At 43.2% G+C, this 25,520-nt stretch overlaps 2 protein-coding genes across 6 annotated transcripts in view; one reads left to right on the top strand and one right to left on the bottom strand.

The window, feature by feature from the left end:
* The first annotated feature begins 5,324 nt into the window (after positions 1-5,324).
* MTHFD2 (methylenetetrahydrofolate dehydrogenase (NADP+ dependent) 2, methenyltetrahydrofolate cyclohydrolase) lies at positions 5,325-20,247 on the top strand. Its single transcript, XM_006735304.3, has 8 exons — positions 5,325-5,480; positions 11,190-11,374; positions 12,724-12,846; positions 13,260-13,412; positions 13,870-13,977; positions 15,205-15,297; positions 15,703-15,828; positions 17,231-20,247. Exons 1-8 carry the CDS (start codon positions 5,380-5,382, stop codon positions 17,392-17,394), a joined length of 1,053 nt encoding a protein of 350 aa, XP_006735367.2. The 5' UTR covers positions 5,325-5,379; the 3' UTR covers positions 17,395-20,247.
* SLC4A5 (solute carrier family 4 member 5) overlaps positions 19,116-25,520 on the bottom strand; it is a 103,618-nt gene continuing 97,213 nt past the window's right edge. For 3 of the 5 annotated variants that reach the window (XM_031030178.2, XM_081833716.1, XM_081833715.1), the window contains 2 exons: positions 22,984-23,051; positions 19,116-21,081 (listed from right to left, as the gene is read on the bottom strand). In XM_031030178.2, coding sequence (XP_030886038.1) covers positions 20,916-21,081; positions 22,984-23,051 — 234 coding nt within the window. In that variant the 3' untranslated portion in view covers positions 19,116-20,915. Of the gene's footprint in view, positions 23,052-24,091; positions 24,177-25,520 lie in introns of all 5 variants that reach the window. The other 2 variants (XM_031030179.2, XM_081833717.1) reach the window with 2 other exon arrangements.

The following is a 25,520-nucleotide window of genomic DNA, read 5'->3' on the forward strand; positions in this document are numbered from 1 at the left end:
CCTGGGTGGCTCAGCCAGTTAAGCATCAGCCTTCTGCTCAGGTCATGATCTCCAGGTCCTGGGATTGAGCCCTGCATCCACATCAGCATCTGGTTCCTTGCTCAGTGGGGGGCCTGCTTCTCCCTCTCCCTCTGCCTCTCCCTCTGCCTCTCCCCCTGCTGGTGCTCTCTCTTGCTACCTCTCTCTCAAATAAATAAATAAAATCTTAAAAAAACAAAAAACAACTTGGGAGTTAGCAGCATATAGATATTCACAGCCCTGGCAGAGGATAAAATAGCCGAGGGGAGGGTAGAGAGTGCCAGTATAGAACTGATATTTAAAGGCCACATAGAGGAGAAGAACTTTGAGAGGAAACAGCCAGAGAAGTAGAAGGGAAAGTAGGAGGGGATCTTATGAAAGCAAGAGAAGAATCTTGAAGGATAAGAGAGAAGGTCAACCCTATTGAATGATCTCGAAGTTTCCGGTTAAGATGAGGACTAAAGGGAAAGTCTATGAAAGCAGTGACTGTGGGGAAATCTGATGGCTTTCTCATCTTCAGGTTCCACCTCAGTGATTCAGGACAGAAGCCTTGTAACCGCCATCCGTGTGGGGGGAGGGACCCGGGCAGGAACCAGATGTACTGAAGAAAACCTCTGTCACCCAAGCATGGCCTGCTCTACTCACTCAAGAGTAGCTTTCTCTGAAAGTGTACTGTTTCTTGAGTGAGAAATGGTGAAAAAAATTCGGGTCAAGTTGCCTTCTGCCATGGAGACTCCAATGACTCCAAAGTTTTAAATGCCTTTTCTCTCATATTTTTTTCACCATTTTACTTTGCTCTATTAATTCTGCCACTTGAGAGCTGTACACCAAGGGCGAGTTATTTCACCTCTTTGTGTCTTGCTTTTCCCCATTGGTAAAATAAGGATAATACTACAATAGGTATGAGAATTGGATAATACATGGAAAACTAGGGCATTGGTTCTGGAGGAAGACACACCTATGTTTAATCCTGGCACTGCCATTCCTAGCTGGTGATCACGGGCAAATTACTTTAAATTTGTGAATAGAGATAATAATAGAATGACATCATAGGAATGATAGGATTATGTGAGCAAATGTAGGGGAATTATCTAGCACAGTTCCTGGCATGTGGCTAATGGTCTGTGAATTTAGTTCCCTTCTTCCCCAACCTCTCACTCTCCATCCCCTTTCCTTTCCTGCCAGTAGAGTCAGGTTTACTTACTTCTCCTTGAAATTCCAGGGGTGCCTGGGTGGCTCAGATGGATAAGCATCTGCCTTTGGCTCAAGTTATGCATGGTCTCTAGGTCCTGGGATTGAGCCCTGTGTTGGGCTAACTGCTCAGCAGGGAGTCTGCTCCTCCCTTTCCTTCTGCCTCTCCCCTCTGCTCGCGCTCTCTCTCTCTCAAATGAATAAATAAAATCTTTAAAAAAAATAAAGAAATTAGGAGAAAACTGAGTTGCATCATTTCAGGGTACCACACTGACTCCCCCAGATACAGAGGAACCCCTTAAACTGAAGGATCCCCAGTTCAAAAGACAGGAAAGAGAACCGAAGAAAGAACCTAAATCTTGGAAATTCTGAGGCCGGTATTCTCCAAACACAAGATCCTTTTAAAATTTTTTATTTTTTTTTTATTTATTTATTTTTGAGAGAGAGCACAAGCATGAGCAGGGGGAGGGGCAGAGGGAGAGAATCTTTCAAGCAGACTCCCCGCTGAGTGTGGAGCCCCATTCGGGGCTTGATCCCACTACTCATGAGCTGAAACCAAGAGTCGGATGCTTAACTGACTGAGCCACCTAGGTGCCCCATTCCCAGCTTTTTAGGAGCTAGGATGTACTGCCTATGAACCTCCAGGGCTCCTTTTCCTTGTCGAAGGCCCTGCCAAAAAGGCTGGACATACTCCTCATTTTCCTTCTCCCCACCTACACTTTCACTATGGTCACAGAGGCAATTCCAGTCTAAAGGCAAGAAGAGGAATTTGCCATGAATTATGGGTCCCTCTGCTAAGCTCCCAGAGCCCTCTGGGCATACCTCTATCACTTACCACTTAACTGCTAACATGATTTGTCTTCCATCCCACTGGGCTAGAAATCTGGTTAGTCTGAGTTTGCATCTTACTTGACATTTTTATATCCTTACTTCTAAGCACAATACCATTTGTTCACATCTGTTGTCTTGAAGGTGCTCAGTACCACATTTTTTCCCTTACTTTCTTTTCTTGTTCACTGTGTGTCTGCCTTATCCCCAAGTGCCATGAGGGTAGAAATCTTACTGGTCTTTTTCTTTTCTTTTTTTTTTTAAGATTTATTTATTTATTTGAGAGAGAGAGCATGAGCAAGTGGGGGGAGGGGCAGAGGGAGAGAGAATCCTGAAGCAGACTCCCCACTGAGCAAGGAGTCAGACCCTGAGATCATGACCTGAGCCAAAACCAAGAGTCGTCTGCTTCACCTACTAAGCCACCCAGGTGCCCCACTGGTCTTTTTCTTTTTTTAATTTGAGACCCATAAGTTCAGAGAACGCTCTTCACCCACTTCCTAGTTGTTAATATGTTACATTTGCCATATGGTGTATCAGTTTCTCTTTATGTATATACATTGTTATGGACAGCAGTGTGCCTTTCCTCAAATTCATTTGTTGAATCCCTCATCCCCAGTACCTTAGAATGTGACTGCATTTGGAAATAGAGCCTTTAGAAACATAATGAAGTTAAAATGAGGTGGTTAGGGTAGCTCCAAATCCAATCTGACTGGTGTCTTTATGAGAAGAGGTGATTAAGGTATCCAGAGAGACAGCAGAAGTGTACTGCCTTAGGGGAAACCCATGAGTGGACAGCGAGAGGGCAGCCATACGCAAGGCAAGGAGAGAGGCCTCAAGAGAGAAAACGCCCTGCCAACACCTTGATCATGGACTTCCAGCTTCTAGAACTGGGACAAAATAAATTTCTGTTGTTTAAGCTACCCCGTCTACAATATTCTGTTATGACACCCTTAACAAATCAATCTTTATACAGGTGACCCTTGAACCACATGGGTTTGAACTGCTTGGGTCCACCATGTAGAATTTTTTTGATAAATACAGTACAGTACTAGAAATGTATTTTTCTCTTCCTTGATTTTCTTGATAACATTTTCTCTTCTCTAGCTTAACTTTTTTTTTTTTTAAGATTTTATTCATTTATTTGTCAGAGAGAGAGCACAAGCAGAGGGAGTGACAGGCAGAGGCAGAGAGAGAAGCAGGCTCCCCGATGAACAAGGAGCCTGATGTGGCACTCAATCCCAGGACCCTGGGATCATGACCTGAGCCGAAGGCAGACACTTAGCCAACAGAGCCACCCAGAGGCCTCTCTCTAGCTTACTGTATTGTAAAAAAATATATGGATATAATACATATAACATAAAATACATGTTAATTGACTGTTTATGTTATCAGTAAAGCTTTTGGTCAATAGTAGGATATTAGTAGTTAAGTTTCTGGGGAGTCAAAAGTGATATGAGGATTTTTGACTAGGTGGGGGTGTGCACTCATAACCCCCCAGTTATTCAAAGGTCAACTGTATTATATTATGCTATGTTATATTATATATATATATTTTTTCTGAACCATTTGAAGACATGATGTCTCTTTATTTCTAAAGCCAAGTACATTCTTTTATGTAACCACAATATGGTTAAGTAAAGCAGGAAATTAACACTAATACCATGCTATTAGCTGATCTACAGACTTTATTAATATTTTGCCAATTGTCCTGTAATATCCTTTACAGCAAAGAGAAAGGAAAAAGAAAAATGAAATAAAGAGGGCACCTGGGTGGCTCAGTCAGTTAAGTGGCTGCCTTTGGCTCAGGTCATGATCCCAGTGTGCTGGGATCGAGTCCCGTGTTGGGATCCCTGCTCAGCATGGATCTTCTTCTCCCTCTGCCCCTCACTCCGCTCAGGCTCACTTGCTCTCACTTCCTCTCTCTCTCAAATAAATAAAATCTTAAAAAAAAAAGAAAAGAAAAATGAAATAAAGAGAAAGAAAAATAATTTTTTTGGTTCCAAATCACACATTACATTTGTCATGTCTAGACTTCTCTAATCTAGAACAGTTCCTCATGCTTTGTTTTTCATGACTTTGACATTTTTCAAAGAGTACAGGCTGCTTTTCTTGTAGAATGTCTCTCAGTTTGGGCTTGTCTGATACTTCCTTGTGATTAGATTAAGATCCACTAGTATATTCCAAAATTTCAGGAATATGGGTTTTTCCTAGACTGTTTTAATATTCCAGGTCTTTGTTCTCTCCTCTCAGTGTGTAAATGAAAAATCTGTAATAGTTTTTAGGGGACTTAATGGTTTAGGAAAAAATCACTTCATTCAATTTTCAGACTTGTGAAGAGTTAGGAAGTGATGTGTCCTCCTTAATGCATCATAATGCGTGTCTGTTCCATTACCGATGGTGTTAACTTTGATCACTCGTTTAAGGTCATGACTTTCAGGTTTCCCTTTGTAAATTTACTATTTTCCCCCTTTACTATTTTTTTTTAAAGATTTTATTTATTTGACAGAGAGAGACACAGCGAGAGAGGGAATACAAGCAGGGGGAATGGGAGAGGGAGAAGCAGGCTTCCCGCCGAGCAGGGAGCCCGATGCGGGGCTCGATCCCACGACTCTGGGATCATGACCTGAGCCGAAGGCAGACGCTTAACGACTGAGCCACCCAGGCGCCCCCCCCCCTTACTATTAATAAGTATTTTGTGGGAGAGATACACTATGCAAAAAGGGTAGCCAGATAAAATACAGGAAGCCCGGTTTAATTTTAATCTCAGATGACCATCGAATACTATCCTACTACAAGTATGACCCCTCCTCCTAAATTATTTATCTAAAATTCAAATTTAATTGAGTGTCTTGTATTTTTACTTGCAAGATCTGGCAACCCAGTAAGTACATACCTGTTCCTCATCCAGTTTCATCCAGTTGTTTTGACATCCATTGATGATCCGTTTTTCCTATGATTTCGTCAAATAGTTTCTTTCTAACTCCATCATTCTTCTATTTGCCTATCTTTTTATCCACTTTTTATGCTGCCTGGCACACAGTAGGCGCTCAGGTATTTCTTCAAGCAATGAATGAACAAACTCTCACTCGTGCTGGCCAGGCCTCCGTGACACCCGCTGCGTCGGGCAGGGGCTTGCCTTCCTCGGCCAATCTCTGCAGGCTACCGGGGCTTCAGAGCCTTCTAGGGCTCCCCTGCTGGCTCTTCTTGCTCCAATCACAAGCAGGGCTTTGCTGGGAAGTGGCCAATGGGTGCGGGCGGGAGGCGGGGCCTGCCACGCGGCCGCGGTATAACTGCACGGCCCGCGCGCGCGCTTCTCTCCTGGCGCGGACCTTGGCGCGGGTGATGGCTGCTGTTTCCGTCGTGTCCACGTTGGCCACCCGGCTGCTCGGGCCCGCGCAGAGCTGCCGCCTCCGTCATCGCCCCTTCCACGTCTCGGTAGTTCGGTAAGAGGGTCCGGGAGCTGGGTCAGCGCCGAAAGCCGAGGGGAACCGAGGGTGGGGGGCCGCCCGGGCTCCGAAGGGGCGCCGAGGGACGTTCTACCGAGCATCTCTGTCCCGGACGGTGACGGGGCGACGTGGCAGCCGAGCGCGGCCGCAGTCTGCGACCTGAGCGCTCGCTCCGTGGGGCGGGCTGACGCCCGGAGCCCGCCTTTCAGAGGGAGCCGGTCTCTGCAGCCCCGGGGCGTCGCCCTCTCTCGGGGTCAGTCCGTACGCGGGACGGGGCCCACGGTGCAGGCGGGCTCTGGGGCGCCCGGATTTACGCGGAACCGTACGGAGGTTACCGGCCAGAACCTGCCGGCCGCCCTTGGCGGTGTTGCCGAGCCGCTTGGCCAAGCAGAGCATACGCTTCGGCGAGCGCCGGGAAGGACTCTGAATGAGCAGCCTTCAGTGCGCGTCGGGATCCTAGCGGCAGAGGAGGTTGGTGCAGTCTGATGAAATCCCAGAGCCGGCTTGCTCGCCGGGTACCAGCTCTTCCCTCCTCCTTCGGGAGGTGGATGTGGCTTCCGCAGCTCTCCAAGCTGCCCCTTCCCCTGCCAAGAGAATAAATGTGCTGGGGTCACCAGGGCTTTGATGCGGTCCACCCGGAGCTAGTCACTGCCAGGCTGGTAAATTGAAGGGAAAAAAACCCGAGAGGAGGAGAGAAGAGCTCTGTTTGCCTTTTCTTAGGGAGGTAATGGGTTTTTCCTGATCTTTCTGGACTTCAAACTCCCATTCTTAAACCTAGGTTGAAGAGTCTTCTGGGGGCCTGTGCTTTCTCTCCTAAATCTGCGCACTCCCTCGCCCATCTTTAGAGCCTTTGCGTTGCCAGCGAGCTGAGCCCTGTTATAGCAGCCCCTTCTTTCATCTTGGCACTTGGCTAGGCTGTGTGAATTCAGGGATGATCATAAGTCCTCTTTCCTAGTCGAACTCCCTTACCTGTCAAGGGGCAGAACACGTGTGTACTTTCCACTCAGTGTAAAAAAAAATGTTAGAAACATTGCCAAGATGCTGTCGTAGCACAGAATGAGGATTAATGCGTTCTTGAAAGAAGACCCGGGACACTCAGGGCTTTTCTTGTTCTGACCCTGACCTGCCTTTCAGCCCCATCCCTCATTACTGTCTGTTCTCTTCCCCGCTGCTCCCTTCCTGAGTTCTGGCCACGTGTGCCTGTGGCTTTCATGATTGAAGAGATTTGTAAAGATCCTCTAATTCATCACCTAGAAAACTGGACCAGTTCACTCTCCAGTAACAGATGCCCTCCTTTCACTAACGTTTCTGAATGAACAAGTAGACTTCCATATCTCTGAAGGCAATACTATGGTATTTACGGTTTCCTTGTATTGCTTTGATCACTGCTGGCTAGTAAATGTAAAACAATATCTTTTATGAGTCTGCATGAATTCCTTTTGAGGGGGGAGGGTTTCAGGAACATAAACTCGTGGTTGGAGAGAGAGTACTATAGTAGACTGGGGTATAGGGAAAAATGGACTTTGGAGGCAGAGGTTTGTGTTTGAATCTTGTTTCTACTGTCCTCACTTTCCCTTTCTGTAGTATAACAGTATACTATTATACTATTATAGTATAATAATAGTATAATAGTATTATAGTTAGTATAATAACCCCAAGGTAAATGAGAGTAATGTATGTAAAACTCATAGCAAAATACCTAGTGTTTTTTAAAGATTTTATTTATTTATTTGACAGAGAAAGACACAGCGAGAGAGGGAACACAAACGGGGAGTGGGAAAGGGAGAAGCAGACCCCGTGCTGAGCAGGGAGCCCGATGTGGAACTTGGAACTCGATCCCGGGACTCCAGGATCATGACCTGAGCCGAAGGCAGTCGCTTAACCGACTGAGCCACCCAGGCGCCCGCAAAATACCTAGTGTTTAATAGATGTTAGTTCCATCCCCCTTTGTATGTAATTAATTAGTAGATAACCGAACCCTTTCCAGAATAACCTGATCATAAACTGTAAAATGCACCTGATAATTGTTTTTATGGAAAATTATAGTGTTGTACGCTATTGAATTAGGAAAGCGAAGATGCTACTGAGCTGGATTTTGAATTTTATTTGAACAGTCCTTGTGACTTTTTTCATCTGTTCACTCATTTTATTTTATTCTCATTCGTAATTTTAACCCATTATTAAACACATCTGTGAAAAGCATTTAATTCCTACATAAGTGTTAGCTAATATAGTTAATACATTTTGGATTCCCTGTGGGACTGAGCTGAGCCTTTATTTCTGTTTCTTTTGAGGTAGCAGTTACTTTATCTGCCCTTTGGCAAAAGAGATGATGGGAAATGAGGTAATGACTCACTGGCAGGACTGTTTCACATTTTGCAGAGTTGTATATGCAGAGGAGGGCTAAAACAGCTGATATTACAGAAGATACTCATTGTGTTGTTGCTTTGCTTTTGGTTCTAGTTGCTCTTTGACAGTTTTTTTTTTAAAGCTAATTGGCGTAACATCCAGAACCTGCCTTTGGGACTTGGAACACTGGGTTCTCCCAGAACCCTCTGTTTTTATTTTATTTTATTTTATTTATTTTTTTTTTTTAAAGATTTTATTTATTTATTTGAGAGAGAGAATGAGAGAGAGAGCACATGAGAAGGGGGAGGGTCAGAGGGAGAAGCAGACTCCCTGCCGAGCAGGGAGCCGGATGCGGGACTCGATCCAGGGACTCCAGGATCATGACCTGAGCCGAAGGCAGTCGCTTTAACCAACTGAGCCACCCAGGCGCCCCCTCTGTTTTTAACTGTAGTAGATTAGTCTTAGCCCAAATGTGCTGCTACCATTTTGTCTAAGTTCATGACTTTCAATTCCTTAAAAAATATTTTATTTATTTATTTGAGAGAGTCAGAGAGTGTGGGGTGGGGTGGGGGAGGAGCAGAGGGAGAGAGACAAGGGTGGAGCCTGACAGGGCCCTGCACACAACCCTGAGATCACAACCTGAGCTTAATTCACTAGCCACCTCAAAAGGAACTTTTTAAGGAAATGTGATTTAAGACTTTACTGAATATTTATATGTGTGTATATATGTTTACACACATATCCTTATGAGTAAGTAAATATATATGTTATATATTAAGGATATGCGGCGTGTGTGTTTGTAAATCTAACCAACAGAAGAGAGTAAGAAATTAATTTTTATTGAATATATATGCCTTGCACTTTATATATGTTATTTCATTCATTATAAATCATTGTCATAAGCTCTTTTAAAGTAATCTTTCATTCTACAGCATTGCAGGGTTGGGAATATATTTCTGTACTGGGGCTATTTCCCAGGAGTGTTGCCAGAGGTGTTTGTGTCCAAAGCCCTTTGAATGAAGTCCCCTTCAACTCTAGTTTTAAAATTGATTTGTGAATGTTAACATGTTTTCAGTTCCTTAATATACCATGGGTGTATGTGAAATGCTATTATATGTTTTGTGCTATGCTGGTATCATTACATAAAATTTGGGTGAAAGTGCTGTTTGCTATAAAATTTTATCTTTTTAAAGCTCCCAAGATACAAATACAAATTAATATAAAGTTTAGATATAAAATTACTGCTTTATATATAAGACATTTCAATCTGGTTTAAAGTAGGTGTTTAATCTTAATGGAAAAGAAGCATGGAAGGTTTAAAGACTTTTGAAGCTTTAAAATTCCATTTTAGGGGTGCCTGGGTGGCTCAGTCGTTGTGTCTGCCTTTGGCTCAGGTCATGATCCCAGAGTCCTGGGATTGAGCCCCGCGTCAGGCTCCCTGCTCGGCGGGGAGCCTGCTTCTCCCTCTCCTACTCCCCGTGCTTGTGTTCCCTCTCTCGCTGTCTCTCTCTGTCAAATAAATAAATAAAATCTTTAAAAAAGATAAAATAAAATTCCATTTTAATTAACAGTGGTCTTAAGAATGAATGATACCTGGCTGGCTCAGTTGGTGGAGCGTACGACTCATAATCTCGGGTTTCTAAGTTCAAGCCCCATGTTGGGCGTAGAGATTACTTAAAAATAAAATCTAAAAAAAAAAAAGAATGAATCATATCTGACCATACAGGATATCGAGTACCTTGGTGTTATCCCTGAGAATTAAATATGTGCTATTAGGGGAAACTTTTTCAATATTTCAGACAACTGTGTGTTTCATTGGTCTTGAGATTGAAGGATTCTTTGTGATACTGAAGACAGAAAGGAAACAAAAGGGGAAGACTTATTTCCACTAGACCTTTATGCTAAAAGAGCAGTTGCTCATCCTACATTAAGTATTGGGAACTTTATTATAAGGCCATGTATGGAAATAAGAAAACCAGGAATCTTCCACATTAGAACCCAGGAAGAGCTGCATAAACAGTTCTTATTGGGAAGAAGTGGTCTTTCAGAGATCGGAACATGGTTTTGGGAACTGGAGGTTCTTCTAGACCCTGAGTTTTCTCGTTGCCCCATCAGTAGCAGTTTCCGCATCTCTTGCTCTGTCCTACCATGACTGTGACTTCTATTCTCTCTGTCTCTACTTTTTTTCTATGTCTGTCTTCAGCTCCTCCCACCAACAGGTCCTCTGTGGTTCTAGTGTGTGAATGTGTTTCAGGGAGAAGCTCTTACCAGGCTAGTTTACCACTGCTCCTGTTGCTCTGAGCTTGTGCACCAACTGGACCGCTGGCTGGCCTAGAAATTGTCCTTGGTGTCCGATAGTCATTCCTGATCTGTCAGCTGTGGGTGGGCCACTGGGGTCCTGGGGTAGAGCACACTGCCACCCATGGCATGGAACCTCCTTATTCTTACTGGGAAAGTCTTCTCCAGGAGGGGCTGTGGGGAGCAGTGGTAATTTTGAGGTTTGATCTGTCCAGAACATTGTCTATTTGTTTAATTGCATAACATAATTTATATATTTGAAAGCATCATAGAAATTAAAAGCCAGGGGCGCCTGGGTGGCTCAGTCGGTGAAGCGGATGCCTTCGGCTCAGGTCATGATCCCAGAGTCCTGGGATCGAGTCCCGTATCGGGCTCCCTGCTCAGTAGGAGGCCTGCTTCTCCCTCTCCCACTCCCCCTGCTTGTGTTCACTCTCTCGCTGTCTTTCTCTCTATCAAATAAATAAATAAATAAAATCTTTAAAAAAAAAGAAATTAAAAGCCAATTGCCTTAACTGGGAAATGGTTTGAAACACATGGCTGGATGCTAATAACTTAGGCAAAACACAAACTACAAAATGGTATATAAGCATATAGGAAACACTAACCTCATAGTGGTGACGGGTCAAATAAAACAATGCAAATTAAAACAGTGGAAAGCTTTTTTTGGGGGGGAGGGGTCTATCAATGTGTCAGTGATCAGGGGTCCAGATGGTGTAGTGGTAAGAGCCTGGACTCTGGATTCAGACTGAGCTGGGTATGAGGGCCAGCTTTGCCAAGTACTAGCTGTCACTCACTTAACCTCTCCAAGCTTCAGGGTAATGATAGTATTTCAGTCAACGTTATCTCCCCAAACATGTAGCTGGACACAGATTTACCACTCTGAAACTGCCCTTCAGATTTCTGTTGTCCCTCAGCTTAGGCACCGTGTGTTTTAATCTACTCTTTAAGTTTGGGGTGTTTAATAAGCCTTTTTTTTTTTTTTTTTTTTTTGGAGTCTGATCTTTACTTTTCACAAAAATTTAAGCTGTTTGGTTTTGTGACTGTTGTTGCCTTCTGCAGAAATGAAGCCGTTGTCATTTCTGGAAGGAAGCTGGCCCAGCAGATCAAGCGGGAAGTGTGGCAGGAGGTGGAAGAATGGGTGGCTTCGGGCAACAAGCGGCCGCACCTGAGTGTGGTTCTGGTGGGCGAGAATCCTGCAAGTCACTCCTACGTCCTCAACAAAACCCGGGCTGCTGCAGAAGTGGGTATGTGTCACTCGCAGACCCTGGCTGCCGTCAAATTGTGGCTTATCTGATGCAAACTCCATTGGCACTCATGAGTCTTTCTTCTGCTTAGAAGACTCAAGCAGAGGAGGCTGATGGGATTGAACTGTATCCAAAATGTGGTCATAAAGAAATTAGGCCTATCTGCTGGGGAGGCTTATAGACTAGGATGGAAGGAATATGGTTGGTGTTCTCCGTGTCTTCTGGAATATAAGCTAAATTCTGTCTTTAGTCTTAACATTAGACAAGGGACCTTGAACACATTTTATATTTGTTTTCCTTGACAGACATGAGAGTCTGGCTGAGATGTTTGAGCATTTGGTTGAGGAGGCCTCAGTGATGTGACCTAGAACACAGTCCTAGGTTTGAAGGAAATGACTGACTTCTGGGAAATAGCTTTTGGCTTCTCTACCAACTGGGTCCACAGCCAATTGAATCATGCAGTGGGGAGCAACTAGGTGACTCAGTTAGTTAAGTGGCCGACTCTTGATTTCAGCTCAGGTCATGGTCTCAGGGTCCTGGGATTGAGCCCCACATCAGGCTCCGCACTCAGCAGGGAGTCTGCTTGAGGATTTTCTCTCTCTCTCCCTCTGCCCCTCCCCCTGCTCACATGCTCTCTCTCTTTAAAATAAATAAAAATAAATCTTAAAAAAAAATTACGCAGTGGTTAGAGTTTGGAATGCAAAAGCTGAGGGTCTGGGTGATGGGAGGTTCGTGTTCGAGGTCTCGCACTACCACAGACTCTGTGTGACGGTAGACCTCAGGTGCGTGGGCTTGGCTCTGCCTCTTCCTGCTCCCCTGTGGGTCGGTGGTATGAGACCTGGGTGCCCTTCCTTCTGAAAGGCTGTGAAAACCACTGGGGTGGCTGGGCCATTGACTGGGCCATGAGTCCTTGGTATCACAGCATTGAGGCCTCCTGCCCTTTTCTTTGAAAAATCTTTAGAAACTCTAGAAAATGGCAAGCTATGGCTTTTTAAGACACTGGGAGGAAGCACAGTGCAGTGGAAAGAACATGGACTCCAGAACTGGAAGGATTGCCTTCATCACTAGATGGCTTGTGTTTCAATTTTGCTGAGCCTCTGCCTCCTTTTCTGTAAATTGAAGCTCATGAGGATAGTGTAGAATAATGTAGATAATTGTTGAGCCAGCGTTCTCTAGAGTGTATATTTGTGAAGTTAATTTTTTAGGTGCCTTGGGAACTGACTGGGGCTTTTTAGCTACCAGGGTTGGGTGTGATAAAGAACCTCTATGTTAGAATACCATGGCAGGCAACATAGCGTTGCTCATTAAATGCCTCGATATTTTTTTTTAACCTTGGAATTTTCTTATAGGAATCAACAGTGAGACAATTGTGAAACCAGCTTCAATTTCAGAGGAAGAACTGTTGAATTTAATCAATAAACTAAATAATGATGATAATGTAGATGGCCTCCTTGTTCAGCTGCCTCTTCCAGGTGAGTTTTGGACTCTATCACTTAGAATGATTTCTGAGGAGTAGAGGATTCTTAGCTACTTTATACACCTGGCCCCTCGTGGATCTGACTTAAAGGGGAGGTAAACTCGAGAGAGTGAATATTTTACTAAGTATGCACCGACCTACTCAGAATACCAATTACTCCTTGACTCGGAATTGAGATCTCGATACAAAATGGCAGTGGAGGGAAGCAGCTGTACAAGAGGATACTGCCTTTGATGCTGGCATTTGGCTTTGCTTGGTGTGTGTTCCTTCTGTGCAGACCAAGAAGTCAATCATGGAGGCCTGTCGTGGAAGGGGAACGGGTTTGCACGATAAACCAGCTAAGCTGGAGTCAGGCGGTGCCAACTAGGTGACAGTGACCTCAGGCCGCTGCTCTGATCTCTCTTTCAGAGCACATCGACGAGCGAAAGATCTGCAACGCTGTTTCCCCAGACAAGGATGTTGATGGCTTTCATGTCATTAACGTAGGGCGAATGTGTCTGGACCAGTACTCCATGTTACCGGCTACCCCGTGGGGTGTCTGGGAAATAATTAAGCGAACTGGTAGGTATATCCCATAGTCATACAACTATGTATGTGTTAGGATCATGAAACCAGTACTCGCCAGTGGTAACAGTGCCTACAGTTGCAGAGTGGACACTTGGGCCCCACGTCCTCCAGTCCTGCCCCCAGAGCCTGCCTCTCCCTGTGGTTGCCTCTATTGACTTTGTTGCGACTTAATCCAGAAGCCTCCGCAAAGGAAACATAAGGTTTCATTGGGTTGATAGTACACACTCATATAGTATTTTGTAGCTTCCAGGGTGCTTTCTCTCATGTTCTTTTAGTCTTCAGGATGTGTAGCAAGTGATGGGCCCCCTTGACTGTTGAGGCAACAAGCTTAGTAACTCCCTTCCTTATCACAGTTAGATTCATGTCCTAGGACCTCTGTCTGCCTTCTTTGGTGCTCCTTCTAGCATAGTCTGGTACTCCTTTTCATGTAAATATATATATTTCTTCATAGGCATTCCAACCCTAGGGAAGAATGTGGTTGTGGCTGGGAGGTCAAAAAATGTTGGAATGCCCATTGCCATGCTGCTCCACACAGATGGGGCGCACGAACGTCCTGGAGGTAAGGAAACGGCTTTCAGAGGAGTGTTCCCTGCTCCCTTATGTGCGAACCTCTGCAGGGTGTCCTGTGTTTGTTAAACTTTGTATTTGTATTTGTTGTAATTTTGTTAGCAGATATTTGGGGAGTAATCTTTTTAGGAGAAGCTGAACTCCTCCTGTCACCTGAGACAATTTATATTCATTTATTAGGGAACTAGTACAGAAATGGATATGCCTCAGAAATATATTTGAGTTTTGAATGTAAGCATGGTTGTAGGCAATTAGACATTTTCAGTTATGGCTTTGATAGTTTGAACTAAGAAACAGTCATAGTATCCCATTCTGTGTCACTTGATAGAAAAAAAAATTTAAACCTTGAATAATTCTAGTGATATTTTGCTTAGGAAAGGTAAGATTCTTGAAAGGCTGCCAAATAGGATAAGGAATAAATTTAATTTTAAATGATTCCAAAGGGTGGAGCTAGGATGAGGGGATAAAAGTTAGAAGAAACTGGGTATTCACCCAAAGAATACAAACATAATGACCCAAAGAGGCACCTGCACCCCAATGTCCACAGTAGCCAAACTCTGGAAAGAGCCCAAATGTCCACTGACAAATGAATGGATAAAGAAGAGGTGGTATATATATACAATGGAATATTACGCAGCCATCAAAAAAGAGATCTTACCATTTGCAACCATGTGGATGGAACTAGAAGGTATTATACTAAGTGAAATAAGTCAGTCAGAGAAAGACAATTATCTTAAGAGTTCACTCATGTGGAATTTAAGAAACAAAACAGGATCTTAGGGAAAGGGAGGGAAAAATAAAATATGAAATCAGAGAGGGAAACAAACCATAAGAGACTCTTAACTACAGGAAACAAACGGAGGGTTCCTGGAAGGGAGGTGGGTGGGGGGATGGGGTGACTGGGTGATGGGCATTAAGGAGGGCACTTGATGGAATGAGCACTGGGTGTTATATGTAAGTGATGAATCACTGAACTCTACTTCTGAAACTAATAATATACTCTATGTTAATTAATTGAATTTAGATTAAAAAAATAAAAGAAACTAGGTATTAATTGCTCAAAAGTAACTGGTACTTAGCTGTCCAGAAAATATGGTACACGAATTAAGTCAATTACTGCTTCAGAGTTGGTGAATTTCTAAAATGGGTTGCCTAGTCGAGACCTAATCCAATCTCAGCTTTGATTCAGAAATCAAGACGTGTATTTTTTAATTCCTAGGTGACGCCACTGTGACAATATCTCATCGATACACCCCCAAAGAGCAACTGAAGAAGCACACGGTTCTTGCAGACATTGTGGTCTCTGCTGCAGGTAGGAACCCCAGGGAGGGGAGGGAAGGGCCTCACCTCAGAAGGGTGAAGACAGACCTCTTATCTTAGAATTTGCCTGCCTCTGTGCCACCCCATTCACCATTCTCCTAGCCGTGATATTGTATGCGGCCCATAGAGATGAGGCAAGAACGGTGCGTGCGGCCTTGGTTTCTGGCCTTCCAATCTTGACTTGATGGGTGAATGTTGCTTCAAAAACCTCTGAATATGTCTGTTTACTGTATGGAGTTTCAGTGGTTTCTTGGCTAATGGTTTTTACAGGTTTTCATCAAACAAGCTAATTAGTTCTTCCAGGTCTCTTAAAATTGAAATCAGATAAGACTCTGACAAGTAGAATCTTCCTTTCAGGACTAGTGATCATTCCTCTCATTCCTCTCTCCGTTTGCAGGCATTCCAAATCTGATCACAGCAGATATGATCAAGGAGGGAGCTGCAGTCATCGATGTGGGAATAAATAGAGTTCAAGATCCCATCACTGCTAAACCCAAGTTAGTTGGAGATGTGGACTTTGAAGGTAAATGGTATAATTTTCTTAAAATATAAAATCAGTAAATACTACCTTTAATGGACATTTAGGACAGATCATTTACTTTTAACTTACGTTACTCTGGGGGCACCTGGCTGGCTCAGTCCGTGGAGCATGTGACTCTTGATCTCAGGGTTGTGTGTTGGGGGTAGAAATTACTTTAAAAAAAAAAAAGCAAAAATAAAACCATCTTATGTTACTCTGGTAATTCAAAATGCATTCCACATGAATTAAGAGAAACTTAAATTATAGTCATTCTAGAACCATTTTAATTGTTTATATCATAAAATTATGGGGACCGGGTATAAACTTTTCAGGGAGGTGTTTGTTCTTTCCTTAGGGTTACTTCATAATTAAAACGACTTCATCACTTTTAACATGTCTAAAAATTTAATGAGTTGACTTTCTGAAACCATTGAGTCTCCTAGAAGGTGTTACAGATTTATCATTTTCACATTGAGAGGAGAGATCACAGACCTGGAATGTTAAAAATGGTCCAGGAAAGAGCCACGTTCCTGGATTTTGAAATATACTAGTAGATTTCTCCTTTCAGTTCTTAAGTTATCATGTTTATCTCAATTTTGGGCTGGTAAACCTATTTCTAGTTTTCTATTTCTTTTTTTTTTTTTTAAAGATTTTATTTATTTATTTGACAGAGAGAGAGACAGCGAGAGCAGGAACACAAGCAGGGGGAGTGGGAGAGGGAGAAGCAGGCTTCCTGCTGAGCAGGGAGCCTGATGCGGGGCTCGATCCCCGGACCCTGGGATCATGACCTGAGCCGAAGGCAGACGCTTAACGACTGAGCCCACCCAGGCGCCCCTTTCTAGTTTTTATTTCTAATAAAGCAATCAGACACAAGCCTAGGTATCTAAGTATTTTTCCTTTAAGATTGGGTTAGAAAAAATCTTACTTCTCACTTTCCATAAAATTACTTGGCTTTGGTGCTTTGGGCAAACAGTATAGTTAAATAAATATAATCAATAAATAGTAAATAAAAGTAAGAAAATGTTGTAGGCAGGTATTAGAATAAATAGAATATAATATAATAGAATAAATATAGTTATACCTCACATAGAGTTAACCCATTGAGGTGTTTCTTTTCAAACTGATTTAATAGGGAGGAAAAGTATGGATGGTAAGTTATAGGTTATTTAGATGTATAAATATTCATTGAACAACTCGTATTACATGCATGTTCTTTTTTTAGTATGTTCAAAAGCCTTTACCCCTGAGTAATGTAGATAGGACTTTTTTTTTTTTTTTAATGAGTTTGAGGCTTACGAAGGTGCTTATATATATTCTTTTTCTTTGACTGCTTCCACGGCACATTAAGATGCATACATTTCCTTTGCCATAATTAAGGCAGTCTACCCATCCTGTTTCTATGTAGGAGTCAAAAAGAAAGCCGGTTACATCACTCCAGTCCCTGGGGGTGTTGGTCCCATGACAGTGGCAATGCTGATGAAGAATACCATTATTGCCGCAAAAAAGGTGCTGAGGCTTGAAGAGCGGGAAGTATTGAAGCCTAAGGAGCGTGGAGTAGCAACCAATTAACTGTTGTGTCTTCTGTCACGAACACCACTCCAAGCCGGTCAGAGAGGCGGAACAGGCCAATAGAAATGCAATATTTTTTATTTATTTTACTGAAAGGGTTTAAAATGATGCTTTTTGTATTTATTGAAAGCAGAAATGGCGGGGGGCTGCCAGTGCACATGGCTCTGCCGTGCCTCCTGCTGGGTCGTGGGAGCCGGCCAAGGGAAGCCGTTCACCTGGTGATGAACGTGGAGGACATCGTCCCATTGAGAGCGGGTGCTTAACTGGGTCAAGCCACTTCAGTTAAAATCTGCCTTTTCTAGGATTGCATTTCCTAAGTGCTATTTCAATAAGAGTTGATACTCACTTTAGGTTCCAAGCCTTTTGAGTTCAACTGGTCAAACCAAAGGAAAAATGTTGCTAGAGAAAATTAGGAAAAAAGTCAAAAGGAAGAAATGATAATTGAGTAGAAAAAAACATTACTGTAACTTACATTCCTATGGTATGTAAAACTAATTGTGATTGGTGTCCTGAGCTGTCATTCCGTGGCTTAGTCATTGGGAAAATATTTAGGGTAGTTCCGCATCAGTCCTCGTCCCACGTGTATTATATTCACGAGGCTTTCCCATTTTCCTCTAGGATTGAAAGGCTTATTTTATTTTATAGATTATTTGTGTGTGTTGTCATATTTGGCTTTTCCTCTATCCTTAAACTTCACTGTTATATCTTTGTACTCTTGGGGGTGTCTGTATGGTTTCCTTGGGATATCTTGAAACCTATTTTTGAAAAACAAAACTTGGGCTTGATAATCATTAGGATTAGGGCAGCTTGTTTAAGTATGAACTTACTTTTCCACCAAAGACTTGTCAGCAGCTGCCTGCTTTTCTCAGATGTATTTGTTGACTTTCCCCAATGGGTTTTTGAGAACTTGAGTTCACATTGAATTTAATCAGACTTTCTGATTAAAAGGGGTTTTTTTGTGTGTTTCACTTTTTTTTTTTTAATAAAACACTTCTGACTGGTGTGGAATGAGTTCTCCAAAATACTGTATCTTCCTGCTACTGTCCTGGTTGTGACCTAATCGTAGTTAATTTTTCTCATTAGATGTAACGGGTGTCAATATTCCTATATTTGGTAACACCTAATCCTGTGCCTTAAACAAACTGATACAAAGCGCAGCTGTAGAGAAACCAGTCTAGTCCTTTCAGTCTAATGTCCCAACAGGCTGTGCCAAGCTGGGAGCTTAATCTGTAAGATTCATTTAAGTGGTTAGGCTTATTCTGGGTGTTTTCTAAACCATGCAGTTGAATTTACACATTGTTAGCTTTACAAAGGACTTCTTGATGTGCCTGCTGACAACCCCCTCCCCCTTCAGGCGCCCCACTCTCTATACAATTATTTTTTCAATGTGTGTGTTTGATTTTGACAGATTGGAAGGTATTTGCTGTGCATATTTTGAGGCTGGGATAGGCCCCTGTGTATTCTCTGTTCTCTTCCAGCGTGGAGTATTTTGGCTTCCAAGCAGACAGATCCTCCTGCTCCTGCTCCAGCCTGCTTCAGGTAGAAAGAAAGGAACAATGGGGAGCTGACTTCTCTTTGTTCTTCTGCCGCAGCCTTTATTCTTTGGATAGTTTCCTGGAGATGAAAGAGAATAGTCCGCTGGAGATGTTTTTGTGAGGGTTAGCTCATGTCCATATCCCATGTTTGCTGACTTGACCAAAATTACTAAACATGGAGCAAGATGAGCAGACAGGATTAAGTTTTATTGAATTACAGTTATAAGTGGAAAGAAATTCTGACCTAGAACATGGAGAAGTAACAATATGTCCACCTGTTAAAAGTTGTCAAAATTAAAATGTTCATGTATATACAAAATATAAATGACATATAAGGTGAAAATTACAGTGATCAATTTACAACAACAAAAAATTAACATTGTAGTTTCCAACTTGTTTCATTAATCAAGCACATTTACTCCAGAATCCATAACATTTCTACAGTTTAATTTGGACAAAGTGCTATTGGAAATCAGCCAAGTTTTAAAATTGAAATGTTAAGGGTTGATTGTTAGCTCTCCCAGGATTGGTGCAGCTGAAAATACAGAATTTATCCTTAAATTCAGGTGATGGTTCTGGGTGAGTGAGCAGTTAATGGGAGAGGTTTAGAGCTTTACCTCTTGGCAGTATCCCTTGGAAGGGAGCTCTGAGATTTAACTGAATAAACACTTAAAGTTTTCTAGGGACCAGGCACTGTATGAAGCTCTGAGGATCGCAGATGCAATTAGCTGTCCTCATACCCAAAGTGTTAACGATCTAGTGTCGTTTGTCTTTAAAAACTAGAAAAGGATGAAGAAAAAAAGCACCTGCTTTGGTCATCGTGAGTAAATGTAGTAACTAACCAAAGTGATTTCCTCAAGATTCAAATCCATAGTTGTTTTGGAGAAAGTAAATGTCAGCTGCATTGTGGCTGTCAGGCACATAGTAGGTGTTAAACAAGCAAGGTTGGTGTTTGTTAAGTGGGGACTAAAGACAAACTGCTATTAAGTTTCATGAGGACAGGGTTTGCTGCTTATATTAATGAGTTATTAATCTACCCAACTTGTTTCCAATCATTCCTTTAAAGTACTAATCTAATACTGCAAAGTTATAATCTAATATTTTACATTAGCACTGCCTAACATGGAGTGGTCCTGTGGGTGGGAGTTTAACTTTGGGAGCAAGGTCATTGAAAACTTGTAGACAGGATCTACCCAAGGGTAGAAAGAAGTCTTACTCTGAATGTGAAAAACCAATGATATTAATTTAAAGGATCATTTTGTTGATGTAATGTGGTTGGAAGTTTCATTTTAACAAGAACAATTTTATTTTGAAAACATTTGCTCGCTCTCATGTGTTGGTTCTTTCATTAGCCGACTTTGGGAACTGGCTTTTCAGTCTGGAGAAGCTCCAGTCACACGTCTGTGCTGGCCCTGGGCCCACAGAGCATGCAGATGGCGCAGACTTGCCATAGGAGCCTTAGAAAGCTGCCCGAGATGGGAAGAGAAGATAGGGCCTTTTACACATTTCTTACTATGTCAAGTTGCAAAACAAATTTTCCAGCTTTGGTCTACTGAAGTATGAGCATTTTAATGTTTTTTTTCAAGACCATCTAGATATTTTAAAATCTAAGCTTAAAAAAGAAATCTAACGGATATTTGTTTCAATAAAAATTTATTATTGCCCCCTTTATCTTAGCTATATTTTGGGAGGCAAGCATTGTTTTCATTTCAAGAAACACTGTAAGTTCTATCCTGGACTGCATTTTAAAATAAGGTATCATGTTTCTGTTGGTTTGCATAACTGCAGAAAGAAGGAGACAGCTTTGCATGTAAGTAGTACTTTTCATCCACAGATCAGTTTTCTATCAAGTGGAATGACTCCGTCTGTTTGGCAAATAAGGAAACTGGCTCAGAGAAGTTAGGGGTCTGGTCCAGACCTCACAGTGAAGATGCAATCATGTCCTCCCACAGTGAAGAGGAAGCCCTGTCTGGGCACAGCTGCGTCCTAGAGGGTGGTCTCGCCGTCAGTTTCTCTTCCGTATCTGTCCACATCTGTGAAGTCACAGTCTGACTCCATTTCTATCTTCACCTGTGGCACCATGAACACTGGGCTCTGTGAATAGTTGAAAGCAGGTGAAGCTGGACAGGAAATTTTGAAGTGCAATGTGATGCTAAATAAGAAAAAGAGGGAAGGGAGAGTGATTTATCTAGTAGTTAGTGTTTTCCACGCTATCCCCCAGAGGAGGGCTCTAAAGCAAGTAGTTTTGTCCTTGCTTATGAGCTCTTAACACGTCATGGCAATGAGCAACATCCTCTGCGCTTGGCCTTCAGCTGTGCTTGCTGAGCTAGTCTCGCCAGAAGTCTCAGTCTGGTCTTCACATTGCTGCCAAGGCGAACTTTCTGGATCACAGATCTGTCTGTGATTCCCACCATTCAAGAGATAGAATCCAAGCTCCTAGTGTGGCCAGACAGGGCCTTTTACGTTTGCACTTCTGATTACTTCTAGTTTGCCCGTCCAGCCCAGCAGTCTTTGCTATTTTCAAATAGTATTTCAGGCGTGTTCCCACTGCCTGAAATGCCCTTCTTTTGTCTCTTTTCTTCTTTATTCTGTACACCTGGCAGGCTCCTATTTATCGTTCTTGGACTGTCCAGATAAGGCAGATCCCTCCCTTAGACACTGTCCTTTCTCTTACATGTGCCCCATTGTTCTCGGCACACACTGCTGTATGTCTTTGTTGGCAGGCCTGTCTTTCTAGACCCCCAGGGATTACACATCATGCCTGGTAGATCTTGGATGCTTAAACTAGATCATGTTGCTGAGCCTTTTCCTTCACTGAAATGGAATCCTGTTCAGTGGTCTCTGCTTCCACCTACTTACATAGAGTTGGTAAAACACCAGTGTAGCTGTCCCATGTTTGTATATGGAAATGCCTCATCCTGGTCCATATTTTCTCTCCACGGACTGAGATTGGGGCAATGAGAGGTTCAATTTGGTGTAGGCTACTTAAAAACGAAAAGTCAGGATAGACTGCTTTTCTCCCAACACCTTTATATATAAAAATCCATGGCATTCATGTAATGGTGTAGGAACCCTGACTGGGGAGGTGGGATGAGAAAACAGGCAGGGATGTAGTTTGGACGCATGACCCTCCTGGGCTGGAGTGGCCTTGGGTCCGCTGCTTAGGGGGGCTTGTTACAGTGTTTCTCTTCTCATCCTGGCAAAATGGTAACAGCTTTGACTTCTAACTCAGACGATCTCGTGCATGTTTTCTAAAATCTCTTGGATGCGTGCATCTAAGTCTGCAGGTTTATCTGCCTGTAGACTTGGGATAGCCAGTTTAGGGCCCTAGGTAGGAGCACCCTACCATCTTCCCCTGTAATAGCTGAGGCTGACTTTCTTGCCCCTGGATTTCTCTTCTATTTTTGAGCCCTCCTTGTTTTCAATCATCAAGTTGTTCACTTTTCTCATGGCTTCTCATTAAGAACACTAAGGTATCACAGTAGGCACGGGGGCCCCTGGAAACGGCCTGGAATCCTTTCTTGACTATTCTCTCCATTTTTTTTTTTTTTTTTTTAAGGAATCTCTATGCCCAACCTGGGGCTTGAACTCACGGCTCCGAGATCAGAAGTTCCACGCTCCACTTAATCTTTGATATTTAGTTAGGTTTCTGACCTTTGCTAATTAACCATGCTGTTACTTTATTCCACATATTACTGGAGTATCTGGCGTTTTGATCTTTGAGCTCATTTATCCTGGCATTCAATAATATATACTTAAGTCATGTGTAGTTTTTCTCTATGTTGTTTTCCCCCAGTGTTTTCAATTTTACATAGTATTTTGTAATTTCCTTTTCTAAAGTAGAAGATCTTTGTGTAATCATGACATGTCAGTAAAAGGACATATTTGTTACTTGACGCCAATAATCAGGTCTGACCACCTGTCTCCCAAGGTGGACCAGCAAAGGCCTTTTACGGAGACACTGGCTAACCTGGGAAATCCTAGTCCCTCCGCCTTCCTGGCCACTGCTTAGTCTCTTATCTAATACCCAAGGAGTCTACCTCATGGCCATTACCTCCGGTCGAGTTCTGAGTCACTGAAGGAAGAATCAGAATGAGTAACTCCAACTGGAAGATCTTTTTCCTGGCAGGAAAATTAAAATGTCAGTTGTAGAGCAGGTTTGAGGAGGACGCTGGAGAAAACCTTTCTCCAGTGCTTCCCTCTTGTCTTCCTGTTCTCTAATCCCCACAGCCAACACTACACAAGAGGAAATCAGGATGGATGGCTTCTGGCTCAGTTACTCCTTCTCCAGAGGGCTCTCAGCCAGGATAGGTGGGTGTGGGGGAGGGCCAGGGCAGAGTAAGGAAGGGTGATGGAAGAATACAAATGGGAAGGAGAAGGAAGGAGAGTTAGCAACTAAAAAAGAAGAGGTACTAATGACGGAGAGTGTGATGGGAAGCCCCTCAAGGGCCCTGGCAGGATCCTAATCTGGGTCTTTTCGGAAAGTTTCAAGCCCTATGTTAGGAACACCGAGGTCAGGACTCAAGTGGGATCTTCCTGATTATTCCAAGGATAGGCTGTGGTCTTGATGACAGGACTGTCCTCTGGTAGGGTGCCGAAGCTCGGAGGGGGTAAAGGCAGCCATAGAACCCCCCAGGATCTTCGTGAGCAATGCCCGATCCCTCCCAGGCAGCCTCCCTTTCAGCAGGAGGAACTTCTCTATGACCTTCCCTGCTAATTTATGATCCAAATGCTATGCTACCAGTTTCTCTAAAGGGGACAACTCAGCTTAGCTTTGAACCCTCAATCATTTTCAGCAACCACTGGAAAGCCTGGGAGGCTTAGTGGGTCATGTTTGGATCCATGTGGTCTGAAACCATTGAAGAGAGGGCCAGGTGGCTCCACAGGCATCAGGAGGCACCAGGGGCAAGGAAAGAATGAGGGGCTCTGCCTAAATGGAAGTGAAGCTTGATCACAGGCACCTGCAGGCTTTGATTTGGGGATTCCATTGGTTGAAGTCTGAATCCTGGTGGCCCAGTTCTCACTGAACTCTGCCTACCAGAGGAGTCCTCTAGCATCTAAGACCATTCGGTCCCCTTGAGTTAAAGATGGAAGTTCCTTGGAGGAAGAGGTGGAGAATTAGTAGTAAGTAGGAAGGGAGAGACACCATGTGTTTTACTTACTGGCAATGCAGTGGATACCATTTTGGGGATCTGATTGGACACTTTCCATGGGAATCTTTATAACTGAGGGAGGAGGGAACTGGGGCTGGAGAGAAACAGTGGGAAAAGCTGATAAACACCACCAACTCAACAGCTTTGACTTTGTTGCCAAGAGATGGAAAATACATGCATCCACAATATGCCAACCACCATCCTCTCTATCTCCAGTCTCAACAGTTAGGGGGTGCTACAAGTACTCTGGGGCTCAGTGGGGGGCAATCACAGTTAGCCTGCTGTCCTAAACAGGACACTCTTCCAGGAACATTATTTATCAGAACAGTTTCAACTGTCATAGTAACCAATCAGGAGTGAATCTCACACAATAGCTGGTGGTGCTGTAAAGACATGTGTAAAGTGGATTTGTGCAAATTGAATCCCATTTTTCCATTAATATATCATGCTTTTCCCCAACCCTGGAATAGTTTCTGGCACGTGGTAGCCACTCAAATATTTATTGAATGAATCAATTAAAGAGTATTTGTTTTTAAAAGGCACTTAGACTCTCAGTTTCTTTGTTCTCAAGGCCTGTCTTTGCAAACCATCTAAATCATCAATGAAAAACATGTGAATGAATGATGGGCCTCTTTCTCCCTGGAAGAGGAAAGCAATTAAGGACCAGGGGAGTTTGGGTCTATCACTACCATCAGAAGATGGTTTGATTGCCACCAGTCAGCAAGGATTTGCCCATGGACAGCTTTGACCTGCAAAAGGCAAAATCACTGTTAACAGTTCCAGGTGGATACAGAGATGTGGGTTCAGGTCAGACCTGGGAGAATGGGAGCCAGGCATGTTGCTAGATGGCATGGGCAGCTTAGCATATTGGAAATGATCAAAGTCAGAAACAGAGGGCACCTAGGTGGCTCAGTTGGTTCAGCATCTGCCTTCAGCTCAGGTCATGATCTCAGGGTCTTGGGATCAAGCCCTACATTGGGCTCCCTGCTCAGTGGGGAGTCTGCTTCTCCCTCTCCCTCTGCCCCTCTCCCCGCTCTTGCTCTCTCTCAAATGAATAAAATTTAAAAAATTAAAATTAAAAAAAGTCAGGATTCTTCATTCCCTTTAGACATTTAACCATATGTCCATCTTGGGTGAACCACTTCCCTTTTGGAGGATCGTTTCATCACCTGTAATGAGCACTTGAACTAGACAATCTTTCTGTTCACATTTCGTGATTTACTCTAAGTTGGACTGGCTTTCTGTCTGTTGACTCCCTGAGTGTTTTGGAAGTGGGATGAGGAGGAAGCATGAGAGAAGAGTAGATGGGGCAACCAGGTGGTCCCCAGCATCTGGGGAATGTAGCCACTCTCCTTTCAGTGAGGACATATGCCTCTCTGCCCACCTTCCCTAATACCCCAGAGGCAGGCCAAGCAAACCTTGCTCCCAGTCCTTCCAC

This window comes from Leptonychotes weddellii, chromosome 10 (genome assembly GCF_054177405.1).
Source record: "Leptonychotes weddellii isolate Sample4059 chromosome 10, ASM5417740v2, whole genome shotgun sequence".
Classification (NCBI taxonomy): domain Eukaryota; kingdom Metazoa; phylum Chordata; class Mammalia; order Carnivora; family Phocidae; genus Leptonychotes; species Leptonychotes weddellii.

What these genes read in the sequence shown, in the direction of transcription:
- MTHFD2 (XM_006735304.3), top strand. Translation starts at nt 5,380, where the DNA reads ATGGCTGCTGTTTCCGTCGTGTCCACGTTGGCCACCCGGCTGCTCGGG. An exon ending in TGTTCAGCTGCCTCTTCCAG is followed by an intron (nt 12,847 to 13,259) that starts GTGAGTTTTGGA and finishes TCTCTCTTTCAG; the next exon opens with AGCACATCGACGAGCGAAAG. An exon ending in CATTGTGGTCTCTGCTGCAG is followed by an intron (nt 15,298 to 15,702) that starts GTAGGAACCCCA and finishes CTCCGTTTGCAG; the next exon opens with GCATTCCAAATCTGATCACA.